Source organism: Mus caroli, unplaced genomic scaffold (assembly GCF_978045245.1).
Source record: "Mus caroli unplaced genomic scaffold, Mus_caroli_1 scaffold_2, whole genome shotgun sequence".
Classification (NCBI taxonomy): domain Eukaryota; kingdom Metazoa; phylum Chordata; class Mammalia; order Rodentia; family Muridae; genus Mus; species Mus caroli.
This window is the reverse complement of record NW_028227257.1, coordinates 31,457,502-31,475,694: the sequence shown is the minus strand read 5'-3', so window position 1 is coordinate 31,475,694 and position 18,193 is coordinate 31,457,502. Positions and strand designations below refer to the sequence as shown.

The following is an 18,193-nucleotide window of genomic DNA, read 5'->3' as shown; positions in this document are numbered from 1 at the left end:
TAGTTCTAATACCACTCCATTTCCTGAGGACCTTAATTCCATGCAGATTCCATTTAAAAGATTCAGGGGGCCAGTGTTTGGGGTGAGGGAGGGTGGGCCGGCAGGAAGAAAGGGAGAGATCCAAGACACACACCCCAGGCCCCCACCTCCACCTCTGGCCTCTTATCGACCTGGAATTCACAGAAATGTCCGTAGAGACTTTCAGTTTCCTTCATCCCTGGACTGGGCTAAAGGACGATACAGGACTTTCTGAACACTGAAAGAGCAGGGAAGGGCTGTCAGGTGCTGGGATGATGGCTCTGCGTGCTTGGGTGCTTGGGGTAATCTGGGGCCATCCAGATACTTTAATACCCAGAAAACTGTAGGTAGTGAGCGAGCAAGTCGGAGAGAACCAGGATCCTAAGGAGAGAGGATCTGAAGAGCTGAGGGAGGGAAGATCTAGCGGCACAAGGTAGGACGGGGTCCAAGTAAAGTTTCTGATAGCCCAGCGAAACTGGCAACAGGGCAGAGGTGGCTCAGGTAAGAAAAGCCCACAAGAGCTCTTCGGGCAAAGGCACCTGAGGTTGGGCGCGCGGAGGGAAGGGCGCGCGCCGGGCAAATGGAGCTCCCGCGGCCGAGGGACGCGCGGCAGCGCAGGGATTGGCGGGTGCTCCGGGGCCCCCGCGCACTTCTTAGGCGGAGCGGCTGAGCCGAGCGTGTGCGCGCGCGACCCCAGCCCGCCTCTTGGTCCTTGGCTCAGCGCTCCGCTGCTCTCCACCGCATTCCGCTGCACGGGGTGGGCACCCCGAGACATGAACGCACCGGCAACTCTACCTCCGGGGGTCGAGGACACCACCTGGACCCCTGGGATCAACGCCAGCTGGGCTCCGGACGAGGAGGAGGAGGATGCGATGGGGTCCGACGGCACAGGGACAGCGGGCATGGTCACTATCCAGTGCATCTATGCGCTCGTGTGTCTGGTGGGCCTGGTGGGAAACGCCCTGGTCATCTTCGTGATCCTACGCTATGCCAAGATGAAGACAGCCACCAACATCTACCTACTCAACCTGGCCGTCGCCGATGAGCTCTTCATGCTCAGCGTGCCATTCGTGGCCTCGGCGGCTGCCCTGCGCCACTGGCCGTTCGGGGCGGTACTGTGCCGCGCAGTGCTTAGCGTGGACGGCCTGAACATGTTCACTAGTGTCTTCTGCCTCACCGTGCTCAGCGTGGACCGCTATGTGGCTGTTGTGCACCCTCTGCGCGCCGCCACCTACCGGCGGCCCAGCGTGGCCAAGCTAATCAACCTGGGAGTGTGGCTAGCATCCTTGCTGGTCACTCTGCCCATCGCAGTCTTCGCTGACACCAGGCCAGCTCGTGGGGGCGAGGCCGTGGCTTGCAACCTGCACTGGCCTCACCCGGCCTGGTCTGCGGTCTTTGTGATCTATACTTTTTTGTTGGGCTTCCTACTCCCGGTTCTGGCCATCGGATTATGCTACCTGCTTATTGTGGGCAAGATGCGTGCTGTGGCCCTGCGGGCTGGCTGGCAACAACGGAGGCGCTCAGAGAAGAAGATCACTAGGCTCGTGCTAATGGTGGTGACCGTCTTTGTGCTATGCTGGATGCCGTTCTATGTGGTGCAGCTTCTGAACCTGTTTGTCACCAGCCTCGATGCCACTGTCAACCATGTGTCCCTCATCCTGAGCTATGCCAACAGCTGTGCTAACCCCATTCTCTATGGCTTCCTCTCTGACAACTTCCGGCGCTCTTTCCAGCGGGTTCTGTGCCTGCGCTGCTGTCTCCTGGAAACAACTGGAGGTGCTGAGGAAGAGCCCCTGGACTACTATGCCACTGCTCTCAAAAGCAGAGGGGGTGCAGGATGCATATGCCCTCCTCTGCCCTGCCAGCAGGAGCCCGTGCAAGCAGAACCTGGCTGCAAGCAAGTCCCTTTCACCAAGACCACTACTTTCTGAAAACCATTTTACCCTCCCTCACCTCACCTGCAAACAGGTCTGCGCCACTCTCTCAAGCCAGCAACTTCAAGAACAACTCCTGTTTTCACTAAGCCAGGCCCTTTCTGCAGCCTGTGTGCTGTCCCCAGGAGCCTCGGGACTCCTGCTAGCCCCTCCCTCTCCTAGGACTGACTCCAAGGACACCTCCATGGGGGTAGGACTGCCCTGGGATTTGGGCTAAAGTACCATCCATTCCTGGGCCTCTGGAAAAGTTTTCAAGAGGTGGGAAGCAGGTGGTGGTCAGAAAGGGGTGTCTAGCCTTGTGTGACTTGTGACAGTGACTGCTTGAAAGAGCCCTTGGGAGGCTGAGGTAGGCAGAGCCTGTGCTCCGTGTAGGCTCTTTGCTGTATGGTAGCATAGTGTGTATGGTGAGACAAGGGAGAAGATATGATACCTCCAAGTGGTTTCCCTCTCTGTCGGTCTGAGGCTCTCGTTGCTAAGTGAGATGTCTATGCAACAGACGAGGGCACTTGCACTGTCACTCTACAAGTGTTTTCCAGTTGTCAAAGGGCCAGTAGAGACTTCCTGTGAATGTGAAAGACTTAAAGAAGCATGATGTGGGGCGGTTTTGCAAGGCATAAAACTTCTGGTCAGGAATTCAAAGGCAGAAAGGATTAAAATCTCATCAGCTGCAATTTTTTTCCACCCCTGTCGCTGATTGCAGGAATATGAAACTCCATTAAAACCCGAGCTATGCTATGAGGGGGAAGGTATAGGAAAAAGACCAGAGAACTAGGTGGAGGGGAAACAGACTCTGTTTTGACATCAGATGATGACCACAGTGAAAAGCCATTCCTGTGCCTTGTAAGTTAACCACAGCTTCAGTGATACTTCCCCTGAGGAAGATTCACAGCCTGTAAGAGCTTTACTTCGGCTAAAGCGGTGGAGGGAACCCAGCTTATGCAGCATTTGGGTGAGAAGTGGCTGATTACAGCCCAGATCAATACAGCAAAAAAAAAAAAAAGCCCTGCCGAGTTCTACTGAGCCATCGCTGGTGGTGCTAGAACAACAAGTCAAGAGGGGGAGGAGGAGGCACAGGGCAGTCATCTGGGCAGTCCCCACAGCTGCCTGGCAAGGGAGAGTGTTCTTTAAAAGAAAACACCTGGATCCTATCAGCCTAGAAAACATAGCTCTGTGTCTTCAAGGGCAGTCAGCATGAGTTCTAGCTGTTGGGAGGCTAATGGGGATCCAGACTGAACTAGGAAGCAGAGTGGGGCCTGAGGGAATGCTCCACCACCCTGTGGGTTACAGTCAATCTCTGAAACCCTGGGAGAAGCAGGAGGTGACCTTTTTCTGGGCTTCTTGCCCAGAGCCATGACTTGTATGACAGTAGCAGCTGCCTGGTATGTGGGAAATGGACAAGAAGGCTGAATTCTGGTCCCAGGCACAAATGTCTTAAAACCCAAGCAGGTCACTCAGGCCAGGTCTTCAGAATTTTTGCCTGGAAAAAAAAAATCAACTGATCCTTGTTGTTTGGCAACTCTTTAGTTGATCCAGTGTTTTCTGTTGTTTTAGCCATTGTTGTTCTGTGGCTGTTGAGACAGGATCTCATGTAACACCAGCTAGCCATCAATTCACTACATGGTAGCCGAGGATGAACTTAAAACTTAGGATCCTCCTACCTCTACCCCCTGAGTGTTGGGATTATTTTGTTCAGCACCATGCCTGTTCAATGTTAGGGATAAAACTCAGAGCCTCATGGAGGCTAGGCAGGCACTCTACCAACTGAGCTATATCCCCAGTCCCACATGGTGACTCTTAGCAGCTAAGACTGGAGATTCCAACTTCCTCAGTAGCAGTAGAAAAGAGAAAGTTTAGTGTGTGGACATAGACCTGTTGCATTCTCACTTTCTGAAATAGTCAGCCAGCTAGATGGCCTGATAGTGACAACTGGTATTGATTGTGGGTGTCTCAAGGGTGGTGCAGGAGTATGTGGAAGTCATCAGAGTCTGTTACTCAATTGATCTTGACTTACCTATGAGAAAACGGCATAGCCAGGTCTCTTCTGTATCAAAGGCCATGGCTATGGGTTGGGAAGCTCTAAATAGAGTGCTGACCTCTTTGTCTCCACTAGCATGAATACAAATATACTCACGCACATGCACAGACCATTCCTACCTAGTCATTACTTCTCACAGTCACCCTGAGCATTCAGAAAAAGTCAGTTTCACATCTATAGGTCTTATGTCTATAACAGCAACTTCTTGCAGTTTTGTTTTGTTTTGTTTTTTATTATTATTAAATTGTTTCTTTGTCCCTGGTGCCTGGCAAAGTAGATATCTGATAGTTTTGAACTTCACTGCAAGGATCATATAGTGGAAACTTTTGGCCTTAGCAATAGTTGCAGTAGTTTGAGTGAGTCTGGAGTTTATGTTTTCAGCCTTCTAATGACTCACCCGGGCCCCAAGACATGTTTGTTCGTTGGAAAAAGACAAATTCCATTTTTTTTTAAAATGCAAGCTTTTAACAGAGATTAATCATGGCTGAAAGGCTAATAGCTTCAAGCTGGAAAAGTCACCAATAATAACAGAAAACATTAGCTTTAGCTAGCCCAAGAGAAGTAATTTTGGCTTTCTCACCTCAGTTTCCCACTCTTTTTCTTTTCTCCATTAATTAACTTATTTATTCATTTTGCATCCTGATTTGCCCACTCTTAATATATGTATAAGTGGAAGGCTTGAGTTCCTAGCTCTTCTGTTGTGTCTGTTGTTTCTGAATGCAGAAAAATTGGACTTTGAAACACTTGTCTGATAGGAGAACCTGTGAGCACAGATGTCATAATCCTGAAGCTGTGTTTGCTGAGACAACTCTACTGTGTTAGTCAGCACTGTGGCCCAAAATTCTGTTCCGTGGGTCCATGTGCTGGGATATGTGTGTATTCAGTGACAGGGCGCTAAGGGTTTCTTTCAGTGATTCAACCAGCTTCCAGACAACATGGTGAGTCTGTACAGTATGGAACCTGGAAATAATTGGCAAAGATGGCTATTAATTAAATAACCATACAAACAAAGGTGTGATTCAATTCAAAGCTAAGCTAATACCATGACTAGAGATGTACCTTTATGGTAGAGTGTTTGCATGTGCAAAGTCCAAAAAAACGTGCATGTGCTCTCACATGAGTGAGTAGACTGACTCTCTCTCTCTCTCTCTCTCTCTGTCTCTCTCTCTCTCTCTCTCACACACACACACACACACACACACACACACACACACACACTATTCAAAGAAGGAATTTGGCACCCATGAGCTAATGCAATAGAATCAGCCCTGCTTTTACAGCAAGTGTTCCTGGGACACTGAGGAGGAGAGACTAGGGTGGTGTGAAGGCTTCTCTGTGTGCTATTATTCAAATTGGCTTTTCTTTAGTCACTTTGTGCAGGCAGTGACATCTCTTCTTCTGTTTTGATGAAAGCATCACTTGCACAGGATAAAATTCACCCTTTGCACGTATGCAGTTCTGTGATGCAGTTATAATTCTGAAGTTGACGAGAGGCCCTGTTTCTATCCTCATTGCTTTCTTTGTGATCTGTAGCCTACAGAAGTGGGCCACGGGGAAGACAGGAAGCAGAATTATGGTGAGTCTATCCCTAAATCTTTAGGGGCCGCTCCTTTTCTGCCAGCTCTGGATTCTTCCCACTGTCAGAGGGAACTCAGCTGAGAGACCCAGACAGCTGCTCCCTGCCCTTTAGTCCTAAACTTGGAAGAAGTGTTCTGGACTTCAGAAGCCTCCTAAACAAACTGGGGCTTTAAATAAGTTCCTGGGCAAAGTTGTGAATTCCCTATGGACTTGGTAACCTTTTGAATACCGAACATAAACTGTTGGAGGAGTGTGGTTTCCTTAAAGGTCAGGAACCCATGCTTTCTTTCTGGAAGAACAGTAAGGATATTCCTCTAGACTCTGTCTTTGCTGCAGTCTGCCACTACCTGCTAACTGCTGGCATGAAGACAATTGAACTGGGTTTGTGTCACTCTGTTTAAGTTTCTTTAAGTGGCTTCCTGTGCTTTGGAAGGTCATGAAAGCTCTATCTCCCTCTAGCCCATCTGAGCCAACTTCAGTTTCTCCTGGTGTCAGTGCTGAATTTCTGCAGAACCACCTTTGGGGGGGGGGGGCAGGAAGGGGAAATACTGATGGCAGTTAAACATCTACAAAGAATCTTGGATGTTTGTGGTGTATACCTAGGTACTTACCCTTCCAGCTCTCAGGAGAGTAGGCTAGGGAAGGCAAAATTAACATGTGAAAGAAACTGACTAAGGGAAGTAACTCCTCCCACCAAAGCTGAGGTTGTAACAAACACAGGCTGTGTAATTAAAAAAAGAAAAAAGAAAAGAAAAGAAAAAGCCTTCTCTCAATGTTCCTATCTCTGACACACAATGTGGGCATCGCTGAGCTACTGACCTTTCTCCCATCCAGCCCACTTCCTCCCTGGAAGTGCTTTCTTCCTTAATAAACTCTTTCAGCTTATACCAGGTCTGTGTGTCCCTGCCAAGTTTCTTGTTCTGGGACACAAGAACTTGAAAGCCCCAAAGGGTGCTTGCTCCTTGGGTTCCTGTATCTTCTAATAAAAGTGGGAGGGCAGGGGCTACCGTTATGAGAGTGAGCGCCTGGATCTGTGGAAGGTGATGTCTTGTGCTCAAGGTAACTAAACCCAAGCAGAGCCAGAGTGACAGGGGGAGTGGGATGAGGATGGCCATCACAAAGCTCCCCTCCTCTCTGTCTCTCCGTCTCTGCCTTTCTGTGTGTGTGTGTGTGTGTGTGTGTGTGTGTGTGTGTGTGTGTGAACAAAAACCTCACCCTGCTCCACCAGCCAAGTGTTCTAACAGTTGAGGCTTAAAGGCTTGAGAGGCAGAAGCCAAGGCCATGCTGATGACATGAGGCCGCTGGTGAACACGCAAACACATGACAGGGTTCTGACCCTATCTTATAACCTCCTGTCACAACAGATTTCCTTCAGGGTGAGGTTTAAAGACAGACATCCCCATCCTATGGCCCAAGAGGAACAAAGCCCAGCTTTGAGTTATGATGCTTTTCCCAAGATCCCTGAAGCCCTCGGCTGTCTGCCCCATTCCATTTCGAGTAGGCATGATGTGAGGGAACAGACTCAATGGCCTCTTCTGTGTTTTGCAATCACACTTTCAAAACAGGCTGAAAAAGATTTTGATTCTGTTAGAGTATAATGTTAAAACAATATTTTGTTTTTCGGGAGTAAGGAAATCAATTGTTTGCTTATGTCTGAACCTGCTGACCAAGAGAAAAAGAAGGAAGGACCCACTTGAAGCAAAAAGGTAGTGCTGAGCCAGGCATTTATTTGGGGTGGGGTGGGGGTGAAGCAGATCTGGGTGTGTCCTGTGTCAGTCTATGTACTACAGGCAAAGGTCAGGAGATGTTACTGGGTACCACCCTCAGAGAGCCTGTGTTATTTATAAAATAAGTTTTACTGACATTGCAGAGTCACCACTGTTAGCCCAAGAACAGGAATGGCATTAGGGATCCTGGTCTTGTCCATAACAAAGGATTACTCACAGTGTCACACACACACATGAGGCATCAACCCTCTGTACTGGAGCCAGTTTCTCCTTAGTCCTCTGAAAGCATGATTTCTCCTCTCTGTGATGTACAGAGATCTCTGTAGCCCCATCCCACTGATGACACTTATAAGCAGAGAGTGACCTAGAGGAGATGAGGCTTGAATTTCCCAGGTCCTGCAGGTTCACTCTTGCCCTGCAAACATCTCTCTCTTTAAACTGTAACTAGCACCACAAATTCCACCCCCACAGTTCCCTCGGGGCCAATAGCACCCTTGCAAAGTGGCTGTATAACATCCCCCCCCCCTTTTTTTTCTTTTTTCTTTTATCAGAGACAGAGTTTCTCTGTGTAGTCCTGGCTGGTCTGGAACTCACTTTGTAGACCAGGCTGACCTCGAACTCAGAAATCTACCTGTCTCTGCCTCCCAAGTGCCGGGATTAAAGGTGTGTGCCACCACTGCCCAGCAGCTGTATACCCTTAAAGGTCATTCTTCACTGGCTTGCATTTGCTTCCATGATGTTCCCCATTCTAATGTAACCTTTTCTTATTCATATAAGCATCTACTAAGGTAGTGTCTCACAGGCTAACAGTTATTAAGCATGTACCACATGCCAGAAACTGCTTGCTCTTCTTTTTACTCCTTGTGCAACCAACCACACAGAGGTAGTACGGTTGACTCCCAATCAAACAGGAGTGGTAAGGTAAACCCAAGAATCAGGATGAGATCAGATCAAGACTTCTGTGATAGTCCCAGCCCACGTTATCTCTGCTGGCTGCTAACAGGACAAACTGAAGGTTTCTTTTTTAGGAATGTGTAAATAGTCTAGACGTTTCTATTCTCTTTCTGAACATTTTCTGATCCCAACACCTGCAGCACTAAGGATACTCCCCCTTCCCTCTGCACTCTCAGAACCATCCATTTGGTTTCACCTTGCTTCTCGCAGATCACTAGGATGCATGATGAAATCTCCATCAGTGGGGTCAAGACAAAGCGCCTTGTTGCACAAGTATGAGGACCTGAGTTAACATTCCCCCAACTCCACATAAAAGCCTGAAACAGTGGTATTCACCTGCAGTGCCAGTGCTAAGAAATAAGGGAGAGAGACAGAGCCTGAGGGACTCGTCTACCTGAAGATAGTGAGATCCAGATTCAATGGGAGGTCCTGTTTCAATAAAGTAAAATAAATAAAACGGAGAAGCAATTTAGGAAGACATCCTGATGTTGACTTAGGACCTCTGCAGGTGCCTACAGGGGTGAATGCACAAGCATGCAGCCATAGCCCCAACATACACACACACATACACACACACACACACACACACACACACTCCTATATCTTCCCATGGTAACACTTCATGCCAACACTGAGAATCTCTGCCATATCTAGATTCTAAAATTATCTGATTGTCATATTTAACTGTCTTTTCTCATGTTTGCCTCATGGAAATTTTCATATTCCAATATGTAAAATTCAGACAGCTCAACCATTCCGAAAAAAAGGGGGGGGTCCAAGAGACCAGTGTCACGAAGACAGTAATGCTTATCATTGCCAGCAGGAACGATGATGGTTTCACAACATATGAAAATGACACCTTGGCGTTCAGAAATAATACATGAATCCAAGCCATAGACCTCTCATGACAACTTGAGTTTCGAATGTCAGATAACAGGGAATATTGAAGCACACACAGAATGAACAACCCTCAGCTAGGAGGCCAAAGATTCCTCAGATCCCAGAGTGTGTCTGAAAACACAGACATGAGGCCTCCAGTATGAAGTTGCTATGGTCATTACACATAAAAAAAATATCTGCACATATAAAAATACAAACTCCTGTTACATGGAAAATAACCTCCTCTTGGAAGATAAAGTCAGAGACTGTTGCTGGCAGGTGGTAAGGTGCAGGCCAGCCTGTAATGTATCTCCTGGAGTAGCATTGTTTGTGTGTATAAAATAAGGTTTAAAAAGTGAAGGGACTTGGAGAAGAGAGAGGAAGGAGATGAGACATCCATCAGCACATTGTCATCTATTTATTTTGTACATGTGACGTCATAAGCAAAGGCTTTGCTTGTGTTCTAGCGAAACTCCAATAAATAAATATGTACAAATATGCTGAGCTTACAAAACAGTAAAGAAAAACCTTTCTTTACAAAAGATACACATATAATACATTTGTTCCTTACACTAACATATGAACTCATTCCTAGCTTACTTAAAACAAAACCCTTCTGGGCTCTGTGTGGCACTATCTAGAGGTGTGTACCTTCTCACTTTATTTTATCCAGAAAGCAAAGCTATGCAGAGAAAATTCCTCAGTTTCTTGATAATAAATGGCCTTCACATGGCCTGCTACTTATTATTAACCGACATTTAAATATTCTCCAAAGGTTGGAAACTCTTAAGACCAGTTGTCCTGAAATGACTGGACAATGTCCCTGTGGATGTTGTCAAAATGCAGATTCTTAGGAACTGGCACACTGGGGTGGGGTAGGGGTGGGGGTTAGGATTTTGCAATTCTAGCCAGATCCCAAGGGAGGTCCCAATTCTTATGTACAGGCCAGTGGGCAAGGCTAGATCCCTCTGAATTACAAGACATTGTCCAAGAGTCTCATTAAAAGAAAGCCCCATCTAAGCACCCCCAGACTCCATTCCCAAGTTTCCATGTTTCCCTAAGCAGCACATTGCTTGTATTTCGGGACTACAAGGGGCAAGCACAGTTGAGAGTCAGCTCGGCATGAAGCATACAACTCAAGCTTTCCTGGAAGGTGCTTCCATCTGTCAGTCTCTGATATGTTGAGGCAGGACCACATACACCCTTGGAAAGCTATGAATGTGGCCCAATATGTCTGAAGAGAGCAATGTCCTATTGTCATGTCAAAGGGTTGGACAAAGGATGCTCTGCACATTTTGAACACTGTCAAAAATTAATAACACTGTAAAGCCTGCATAAAAATCTTAATAATAATGACCTCTTTTGTCATTCTCATTCAAAACAACAGCAACAATCATAAAACCCAGGCTCACCCTTTCAAAAACAAAGATTTCAAAATAAAAAAAAAAAACCTACTTCCTTGAGTTTATTTTCTGTGACATTCCAGCACTATTGACTAGTTAGTGTTCAGCTGAAATATTTTAACTTTTGTTAAAATTCTTTTGCTTTGGTTACCTGAACTTTCTGACTAAATACCCAAAGCCAGTGAAAAAGAATGTTTTCTGCTTTTAGTGTTTCTTTTCTGTTTCACATGAGAGTTTGGAGACAATGGTAAGGGCAAAGTTATGATCAGGTTTGGGGAGGAGAATGACTGGGGGTGGGGGATGGAGGGACAGAAAAAGTGGTGGGGGGCTGGAGACTTACAAGCAGAAGAAAACTGAAGGAAAGAAAATAGTAAATACTTTAAAAAATAATAAATATCTGGGTCATCTCCAGTCCATGGAGTCAAAGTTTGCCTTCAAGCCTACAGATCAGCAGCACCCACACATCCTGCACTCAGAGGTGAGGCAAGGGACTGGGGTACTCTGGGATCTCCGCTGTATTTGCCACCTCCGCCCAGTTGTCCAGTATCTACTTGGAAGAAACTGGGCTGTCCTGCTTCAAGTCCTCCCTACCCTCGCTTATCCTGAGAGGATGGGCTCTTCTCTGGTTATTATACCAGCCAGGGTGCTTTTAAGTTGCCAGAGAACACAGCTGGAAGGCTGAAGAGAGAGAGAGAGGAGAGGAGAGGTACAGAGCCCGGAAAGACAAAAGCCACCTGGGTCTCTGGAACAAATCCCTCAGAACTTCTGCAGAGTCCGATCAGTCCTCACGTGCTGCAGCACTACCTCCTTTGCGGAAGATGCGCACTTGTACTCCAGCTCTGCGCGAGCAGCGCCCTGCTTCTTGCGCAGGTGACAGAGAAGCGCCAAAAGCGCCACCACCAGGGACAGGCTGGCAATGGAAATGCCAATGAGCACGCCAGAGTGCACTGGCCTTGCAGAAGGGGGACCTGTCGGAGAGCCTGGCGTAGGGCTGACTGGAGGCTCCCCAGAGCCCTCCTCTTCCTTGGTGTCTTCCCTAACAGGGGTGGGGTCACAGTCCTTGCTAATCTGACCAGCAAGGGCTGTGTCAGGCCCGCAGATGCACTCATAGGAGCCAGGTAAGTTTCGACATTCACTGGGGAAGCATTCAGTGCCTTCACTGCACTCATCAATGTCCGTGCATACGGAACCCTCGTCCAGGATGAAGCCTTCAGGGCATTCACAAACAGTAGGAGAGTTAGGGTCACAGTCTGCTGGGCACGAAGTTTCATTGCAGAACATTTCGCACTTGTGCGGTTCATCCGGCTTGGGTGCGAAGCCCGGAGCACAGATGCAACGGTAGTCCGTGGGGCTCACTGGCTGGCACTGAAACTCGCAGTTAGATCCGAAACACGGATCCAGGAGCTCCACGCACTCTCCATCCACCAACTCATAGCCATCATAGCAGAAACATTCGAAGCCGCCCTTGGTGTTAACACAGAGCTGGGGACATGGATTGGGCCCCTGCTTACAGTCATCCACGTCCTCGCACCGGTGTCCGTCTGCAGCCAACTGGTACCCTGTCTCACACATACAGGAGTAAGAGCCTGGCACTTCAGCGTTGCTGACGCAAAAATGCTCGCAGAGTTCGTTGCACGATTGAACCACAGGTCTTGCACAAGAACGTCCATCGGCCTGCAGGTCCATGTCTCTGGGACAGAGGCATCTGGGTTCATTCGTGCTCCTATTGCACAAGTACTCACAGCCACCATTCTCCACGCTGCAGTTCCAGGCTCCTGTCGCTTCCCAAGCCCAGTGTCCCTCTGAAGTTCCGGGCGGGGCCCTGCACACCAGCTCCAAGCCAAGGGGCTCCACCACAGCTGAACTGCCTACCGGCAGCGTTTGAAAGTCCGCACCGCGGACCCCGAACGGGGTGTTGTAGGTACTAGTGATGTGGACAGCCTCAGGATCGCGGGTATTCACCGTCAGAGGCCTGCAGGAAGCTGTGAAGTAAAACTCGCAGAGGAAACCCTGGGTCTCGGTCTCGCATGGCTTCTCTTCCCAGGCCGGCTCGCCGGGTGCAGCTTCAGTTGCTGTCGAGACTGTGACGCACAGCGGGCCGCAGAGTGGAGCCCTCTGGTCGTCGGGCCGCGCCCACCTGCTGTAACTGGTGTTGTTATCGCCAGTAACCCACTGAAAGCCTCGTAGGGGCCCTAGATGCACCGGGTCGGTACAGCCCTGCGGGAGCTGTAAACCGATCCAGGGCCGTGAGTCCATACTGCTCTCGCTCAGCAGAAGGGAGATGACATCGGCAGCCACTGAGGAGCGCACTGTCATCAAATGTCCTTGCAGGCGCTGGCAGGCCTGGCTGGCATCGAGGAAGGTCACGGGGCCCTGGAAAAGGGCAAAGCACTCAGGCTCCACGCATTGACTGACTGTGGGCTGCAGCTTGGCTAGTGCGGAGAGCCCCAGGCTAGCTGGAGCCAGCACACCCAGAAAGAAAATCCCAAGCATGCTGTCCAGGGGTGCACGGTGCAAGCTCCGAGAAACGCTGGCCCTGCGCTGGTGCAGACACCCAGTCCAGGCAGAGGGGTTTCCCTATGCTTGCGGCGACAGCAGCTAGCCTCTATCACAACCTAGACGTTTCTAGCCCAGGCTCGGAGTCCCTGCGAGGCAGCCTCTGACATGCCACTCCTCTGAGGCTCCAGTTTATAAATGCGCGGCCCTCCCTCTTTGCACGTTCGGGAAAAGGAAGGAAGTGCCTGGTGGGAAGGGCTGATGCTGCGTTCTCGGATTACTGGGTTCTCCGGACGCCTTGTGCCCGCCCTCCAGCCTGGGATCACCTCTGCGTGATGAGTTAAAAACTCTGTCTGAGCGTTGGGAGGCCCTCGGGCGTGGCCTGCAGGCGCCACCACAGAACAGAACTGTGTCAGCAAGACGACAGTTCCTGCCCCAGACTCTCCGGTATAGCCCGCGGGTAGCCTGTGTTTAAACCTCTACACACGTACACACACTCACACGCGAACGCACACGTACACACACACACACACACACTTCCACATAGATGCTACCAAAGTTTGGAAGATGGTCCGGTTGGTGGGGCAGGGAAAAGAAAAGTCCGGTAGAGGTGTGTCTGAGACCTGCAAGACTCTGAGAAAGGTGAGCTAAATCCAAGGCAGAAACTCAGGAAGCCTGGCTGCATTGACAATCGGAGGTTTAGGTCCCAAATGACCGTGGAGGAAGCCGGGGAAACAATACTAGGGCAGCAAGAGGAGAGAGTGGTCTAATAACCCCAAACCCTTCTCCAGTCTCCATTCCTCTTCCGTTCCTGAGCAGGCATCGCCAAGGCCAGACCCTATCTAGTTGCTTGAGAAAGTCCGCAAGTTTTGTCTGGCCTCAGAGATTGTGACCCCCTTTCTCAGTTCAATTCCTGCAGAATCCTCTGGGGAAGGTGTGTTGCGTTCCTTTGTTCTGGTTTTGTTCTGGTTTGTTTTGCTTTCCTCCAAGCCTATCTCAGACCCCTCAATTAAACTGGCCGGGGGGGGGCGCTGGGGGGGGGCTTCGAAAGGAGGCAATATGAGCTACAATGGAGCCTACTTGGTTCCTTTTGATGTGATCATTTCCATCGTCATTTGAGAGTCTCAAAAGATAGAGGTGCCTACACAATCCGTTTGCTCACAAAGGGCATTGAAGAGGAGTGTCCTGTGGGCAGCTGGGAGGGGCAGCAGCTGGGAGGGGCAGAAGGGAAACTGTCACTTAAGACTTTTAGATGCTTAAGCACTCACCAAGAATGTGGAGGGCTGTGTTCAAATCAAAGCTTAGCCACCTCCTCCCCATCTCTCTCAGCTGCCTATTCCCCAAACGCGCGCGCGCGCGCACACACACACACACACACACACACACACACACACACACACGAGAGAGAGAGAGAGAGAGAGAGAGAGAGAGAGAGAGAGAGAGAGAGAGAGAGAGAGAGAGAGAGAGAGAGAGCCCTACACTCCGTGGCAGTCACTTCCACCCCACTGCCAGGAGGCGGTGCTGTTGAACTCTAGACCAATCCAAGGACAGTAGAGCATTACTTACTACAACTGCCATGGAGCAGCTCAGGCTGCCTGGAGCAAAGCCGAAGGTTAGGAAATTCGTCTGTGGGAAGCCTCGCGAAGTTCCCATGGCTTACAAATGAATACCTTATCTGGTTCAGTACAGCTCGGACTTTAGATGAGAACAGAAGGCTGCGGTGTCCTCACGTGGAGAAAAACATGCGCAGAGGGACGCGTGGCCAAGAGGGTGAAATGAAAGCACTGAAATTGTAAAAAGAAGCAGGTGGAACATCTTCCATCTGCTTGCCCATGTGGGACTCTGGCTCTGTCAAGCCAGATCTGGGACCTGTAGAGTCCACCACCCCCTTGACTGACGCTGTCTTTATTGGATCAAAGCTGCCTCAGCTCTCCAGTAAAGAAAACTCCAGAGGAAATGGGAATGAATATAGCTATGCCTGCGTCCTAGGAAAGAGAAAAGAATGACTAAGGGTTGGACAATGGGGATAGCCTCTAGAGAAGGAGGCAGCTTTCTTATGTGGGATGGGACCTCCAGGGGCACTGTTCCAGAGTAGGGACATCCCCTAGGTAGAAGACAACAGGGCATGGGCCAGAGGCACTGTCTGCAGAGTGTGAACTGGTGGGATTATTCAGTGCTGTGAGAGCATGGGATTAAAGGGTGGTTACCCTCCTGCGTGGGGACTTTTCAATATGACAACTGCCTTAATTAGGGTTTCTGTGGCTGTGATAAAACACCATGACCAAACGCAACTTGGGGAGAGAGCAGTTTGTTTCATCTTCCTGCTTAAGGTTTATTGTCCAGAGGAGTCAGGGTGTGAACCTAAGGGCAGGAACGGACACAGAGGCCATAGTGAAATGCTGTGTTCTGCCTTGCTTCTCAATGGTTTGCTCAGCTTGTCTTCTTATATCACCCAGGACCAACCAGCCCAAGAGTGGCACTTCCCACAAGGAGATGGTTCCATCCACATCAATCATCAGTCAAGAAAGTGCACCACAGGCTTGCCTACAGACCAATCTACTGGGGACCTTTTTGCAACTGAGTTTCTCTCTTCCCAAATGACTAGTTTGTGCCAGCTTGGACTATCCACACCCATCTCCGGTGGTTATTTTATGACAAAATGTCTCCTAATGAGAAGTTTCTTACTTGTCCCATCCTTTCTCAAACTTCACTGTTCCTGACATAAATACTTGATGTTGAGGCAACTGGACTCCCAACACTGCTTCTGGCTTCTAATCTCCCTCATTTCTCAGCCCATACTACTTGGATCCTCATACTCTCTTCAGTGTTCCTCACCACAGGCTCAGAGAAGCCTGAGCTCCTTTCTGTTCCCTTACTCACTGAAGGGATTCCTTGCCTCAATTCCATGGCCACAAAAGGGAGTTTGCATTCAAGAATACTAGGCTGAGAGTTGGAGCCAGAACCCGCACCCCACCTCCTTATACAGTTTCAGTGACCAACGTACTTCTGGGACCAATGGATGTTAAAAGCCCTGGCAAGAGAAACTTCACATCAGTGTCAGAGAAATGCCATATTCCTCTCTCTTCCAGTCTTGGACTCCCAGCTCTTCCTCTGTTAGGAAAACTCCTCCTCTTCATCCCAGTCTCTGTCTTCCACAAATGTTGCCTTTTTCTAAGTCTCCCTTGGCAAGCTGCTTCATCAACAAGTGTTTCTAAGTCATGGAAGCAGGCTGATCTCCCTGCAGACTTCCTGTACATCTTTCCATTTCCTGCTCCTTCCCAGCTCTCTCAGTCATGTGTGGATCCCAGCACCTTTGTTACACTTACACTCTGCCTTCCTGCTGTGAGTCATGGCTCTTGTATTTCTGTGTATCCCTCTCACCTAATGTCTTGCTTTATGCAGTCACCTCCCAGGGGTGAATGAACTTCTGCATGCTTGGTAGTTATGTGCATTTCTCTGTGTCCCTCTAGGTGATTTCTTCAAATTTAACTAAAAAGCCAAGGATAAAGGACCTCAGAATCTTTTGGATAATTTAGAGTATGGACTTCAGAGCTAAATTGGCTGGACTTGAGTCCTCCACCATTTGCAAGATTTTTTTCTTTTTAATTTTAAGACTTTGCAGGTAACTTCCCATTTCTCTACCCCTCTGTGTTTCAATGCCCTCACCTGGATGATGAGGAATAGTAATGGTGAATGCATTACTAGAACTGAATAGGTTATGTGTGTAAAGCATTTACCAAAACTGAACTATAATGAACTCTCAAGTTTTAGCTAAAAAAATAATCACACATGCCCCTGAAATTTGAGTTCAGCCACTAATTGCTTCCAGTTCTCAGCATGGTTCCAGCTCCTCACTAGAAAGTCACTGTCTATTGGATTAAATTTAATGCAGCCAAGCATTTTTGCCAATTATAACAATAATTTTGAAAAAGAAACCCAAAGGAACAAAGGAGGCATAAAGAAACAACTGAAGATGTCCAGTGGTATAGGGCCTCGGGTCCCAGTCCACACTAAAGACATCCACCGTGAAACTCCTCTTTTTCTAGATGTGGAAACCAAAACCCAAAGAGAATAGGTGACCCACAAAGTCACACAGTTAATAGACGATGAATTGAGTTACCAGACCCTGTTTGGATAAAAGATCTATAATGTGGAAGACACCCGAGGCCTTAATTTGTAACATGTCAATTATTTTGACTCGTTTTCTTACATATCTAATTGTCAGATACATCCACAGAGGTACAATATCTGCTGTGGAGGAGGTTTTGCATTTATAAGGGCTCAGGTGAAAGCGTTTTCAAAGATTCCTGTAATCTCTTGTGTCCTTCTAGAAGTCTAGCTTTTCAGTTGGGAGTTTCTGTTTAATTCTATAGAGGAAGCATGAAAAACTACTTGCCAGTAAACAGCCTTTAGACATCTATACTGCAAGCAGACGTACCTGAAATCGACACCAAGCAGAGTCCAGAGTCTGAAGGGGGCTTTCAAAAGCTTTGTGCCTACCCATCCCACCTTCATCATATTTTACTAGTGGGATACAGACATAAAAATTAAGTATCTGTGGCTATGCGGTAATGTATCAACTCATAGATGAGACTTAAATGCTATCTCAGAAAATATTCAGTCATCAGTAGCATGCTTATAGCAAAGGGAGCACCTTACTAAGTCCTGGCTCTTACTCCAGCTTTCTTCAAGAAACGAGGTAACTGTGAGCAATCCTTTACTGATCCACTGTAAATGAATATATGCTGACTTTGTAAAACTCTTACGACTAAAACCACGCTTAATAGTAAAGCACTGAAAAATTTCCCCTCTATGCTCATGAACAAAGCAAGGATAGCTGAGTTGGTACTTCAACTCTGGAATATATATATATATATATATATATATATATATATATATATATTCTAAAGAAATAAGGCAATATTAAAATAAAATTGAAAAGATGTAAACAAACCCTATGCCCATGGACCAGAAGACTTAATACAGTGAAGGTGGCGATGGTCTTCAAAGTGATCCACAGATTCTGTGCATTTCCTATCAAAAATTTCAGGCAATTATTTTTCGCCATGTACCCTGTAATTCACCCAGTTGTGAAACGGAAAGATAAAAATCCTAGGGCAAAAAGGCCCAATGAAGGAAGATTCACACTTACTCCTTTCAAAACATCTT

General features: G+C 48.1%; 2 protein-coding genes across 2 annotated transcripts; one reads left to right on the top strand and one right to left on the bottom strand.

Moving 5' to 3' along the window:
• Window positions 1-194: 194 nt before the first annotated feature.
• Sstr4 (somatostatin receptor 4) lies at window positions 195-6,505 on the top strand. The gene has a single exon (XM_021156883.3). The coding sequence runs from the start codon at window positions 792-794 to the stop codon at window positions 1,947-1,949; it is 1,158 nt and encodes a 385-aa protein (XP_021012542.1). The 5' UTR covers window positions 195-791; the 3' UTR covers window positions 1,950-6,505.
• Window positions 6,506-9,527: 3,022 nt separating this feature from the next.
• Thbd (thrombomodulin) lies at window positions 9,528-13,249 on the bottom strand. The gene has a single exon (XM_021156407.3). The coding sequence runs from the start codon at window positions 13,019-13,021 to the stop codon at window positions 11,285-11,287; it is 1,737 nt and encodes a 578-aa protein (XP_021012066.1). The 5' UTR covers window positions 13,022-13,249; the 3' UTR covers window positions 9,528-11,284.
• Window positions 13,250-18,193: the final 4,944 nt, after the last annotated feature.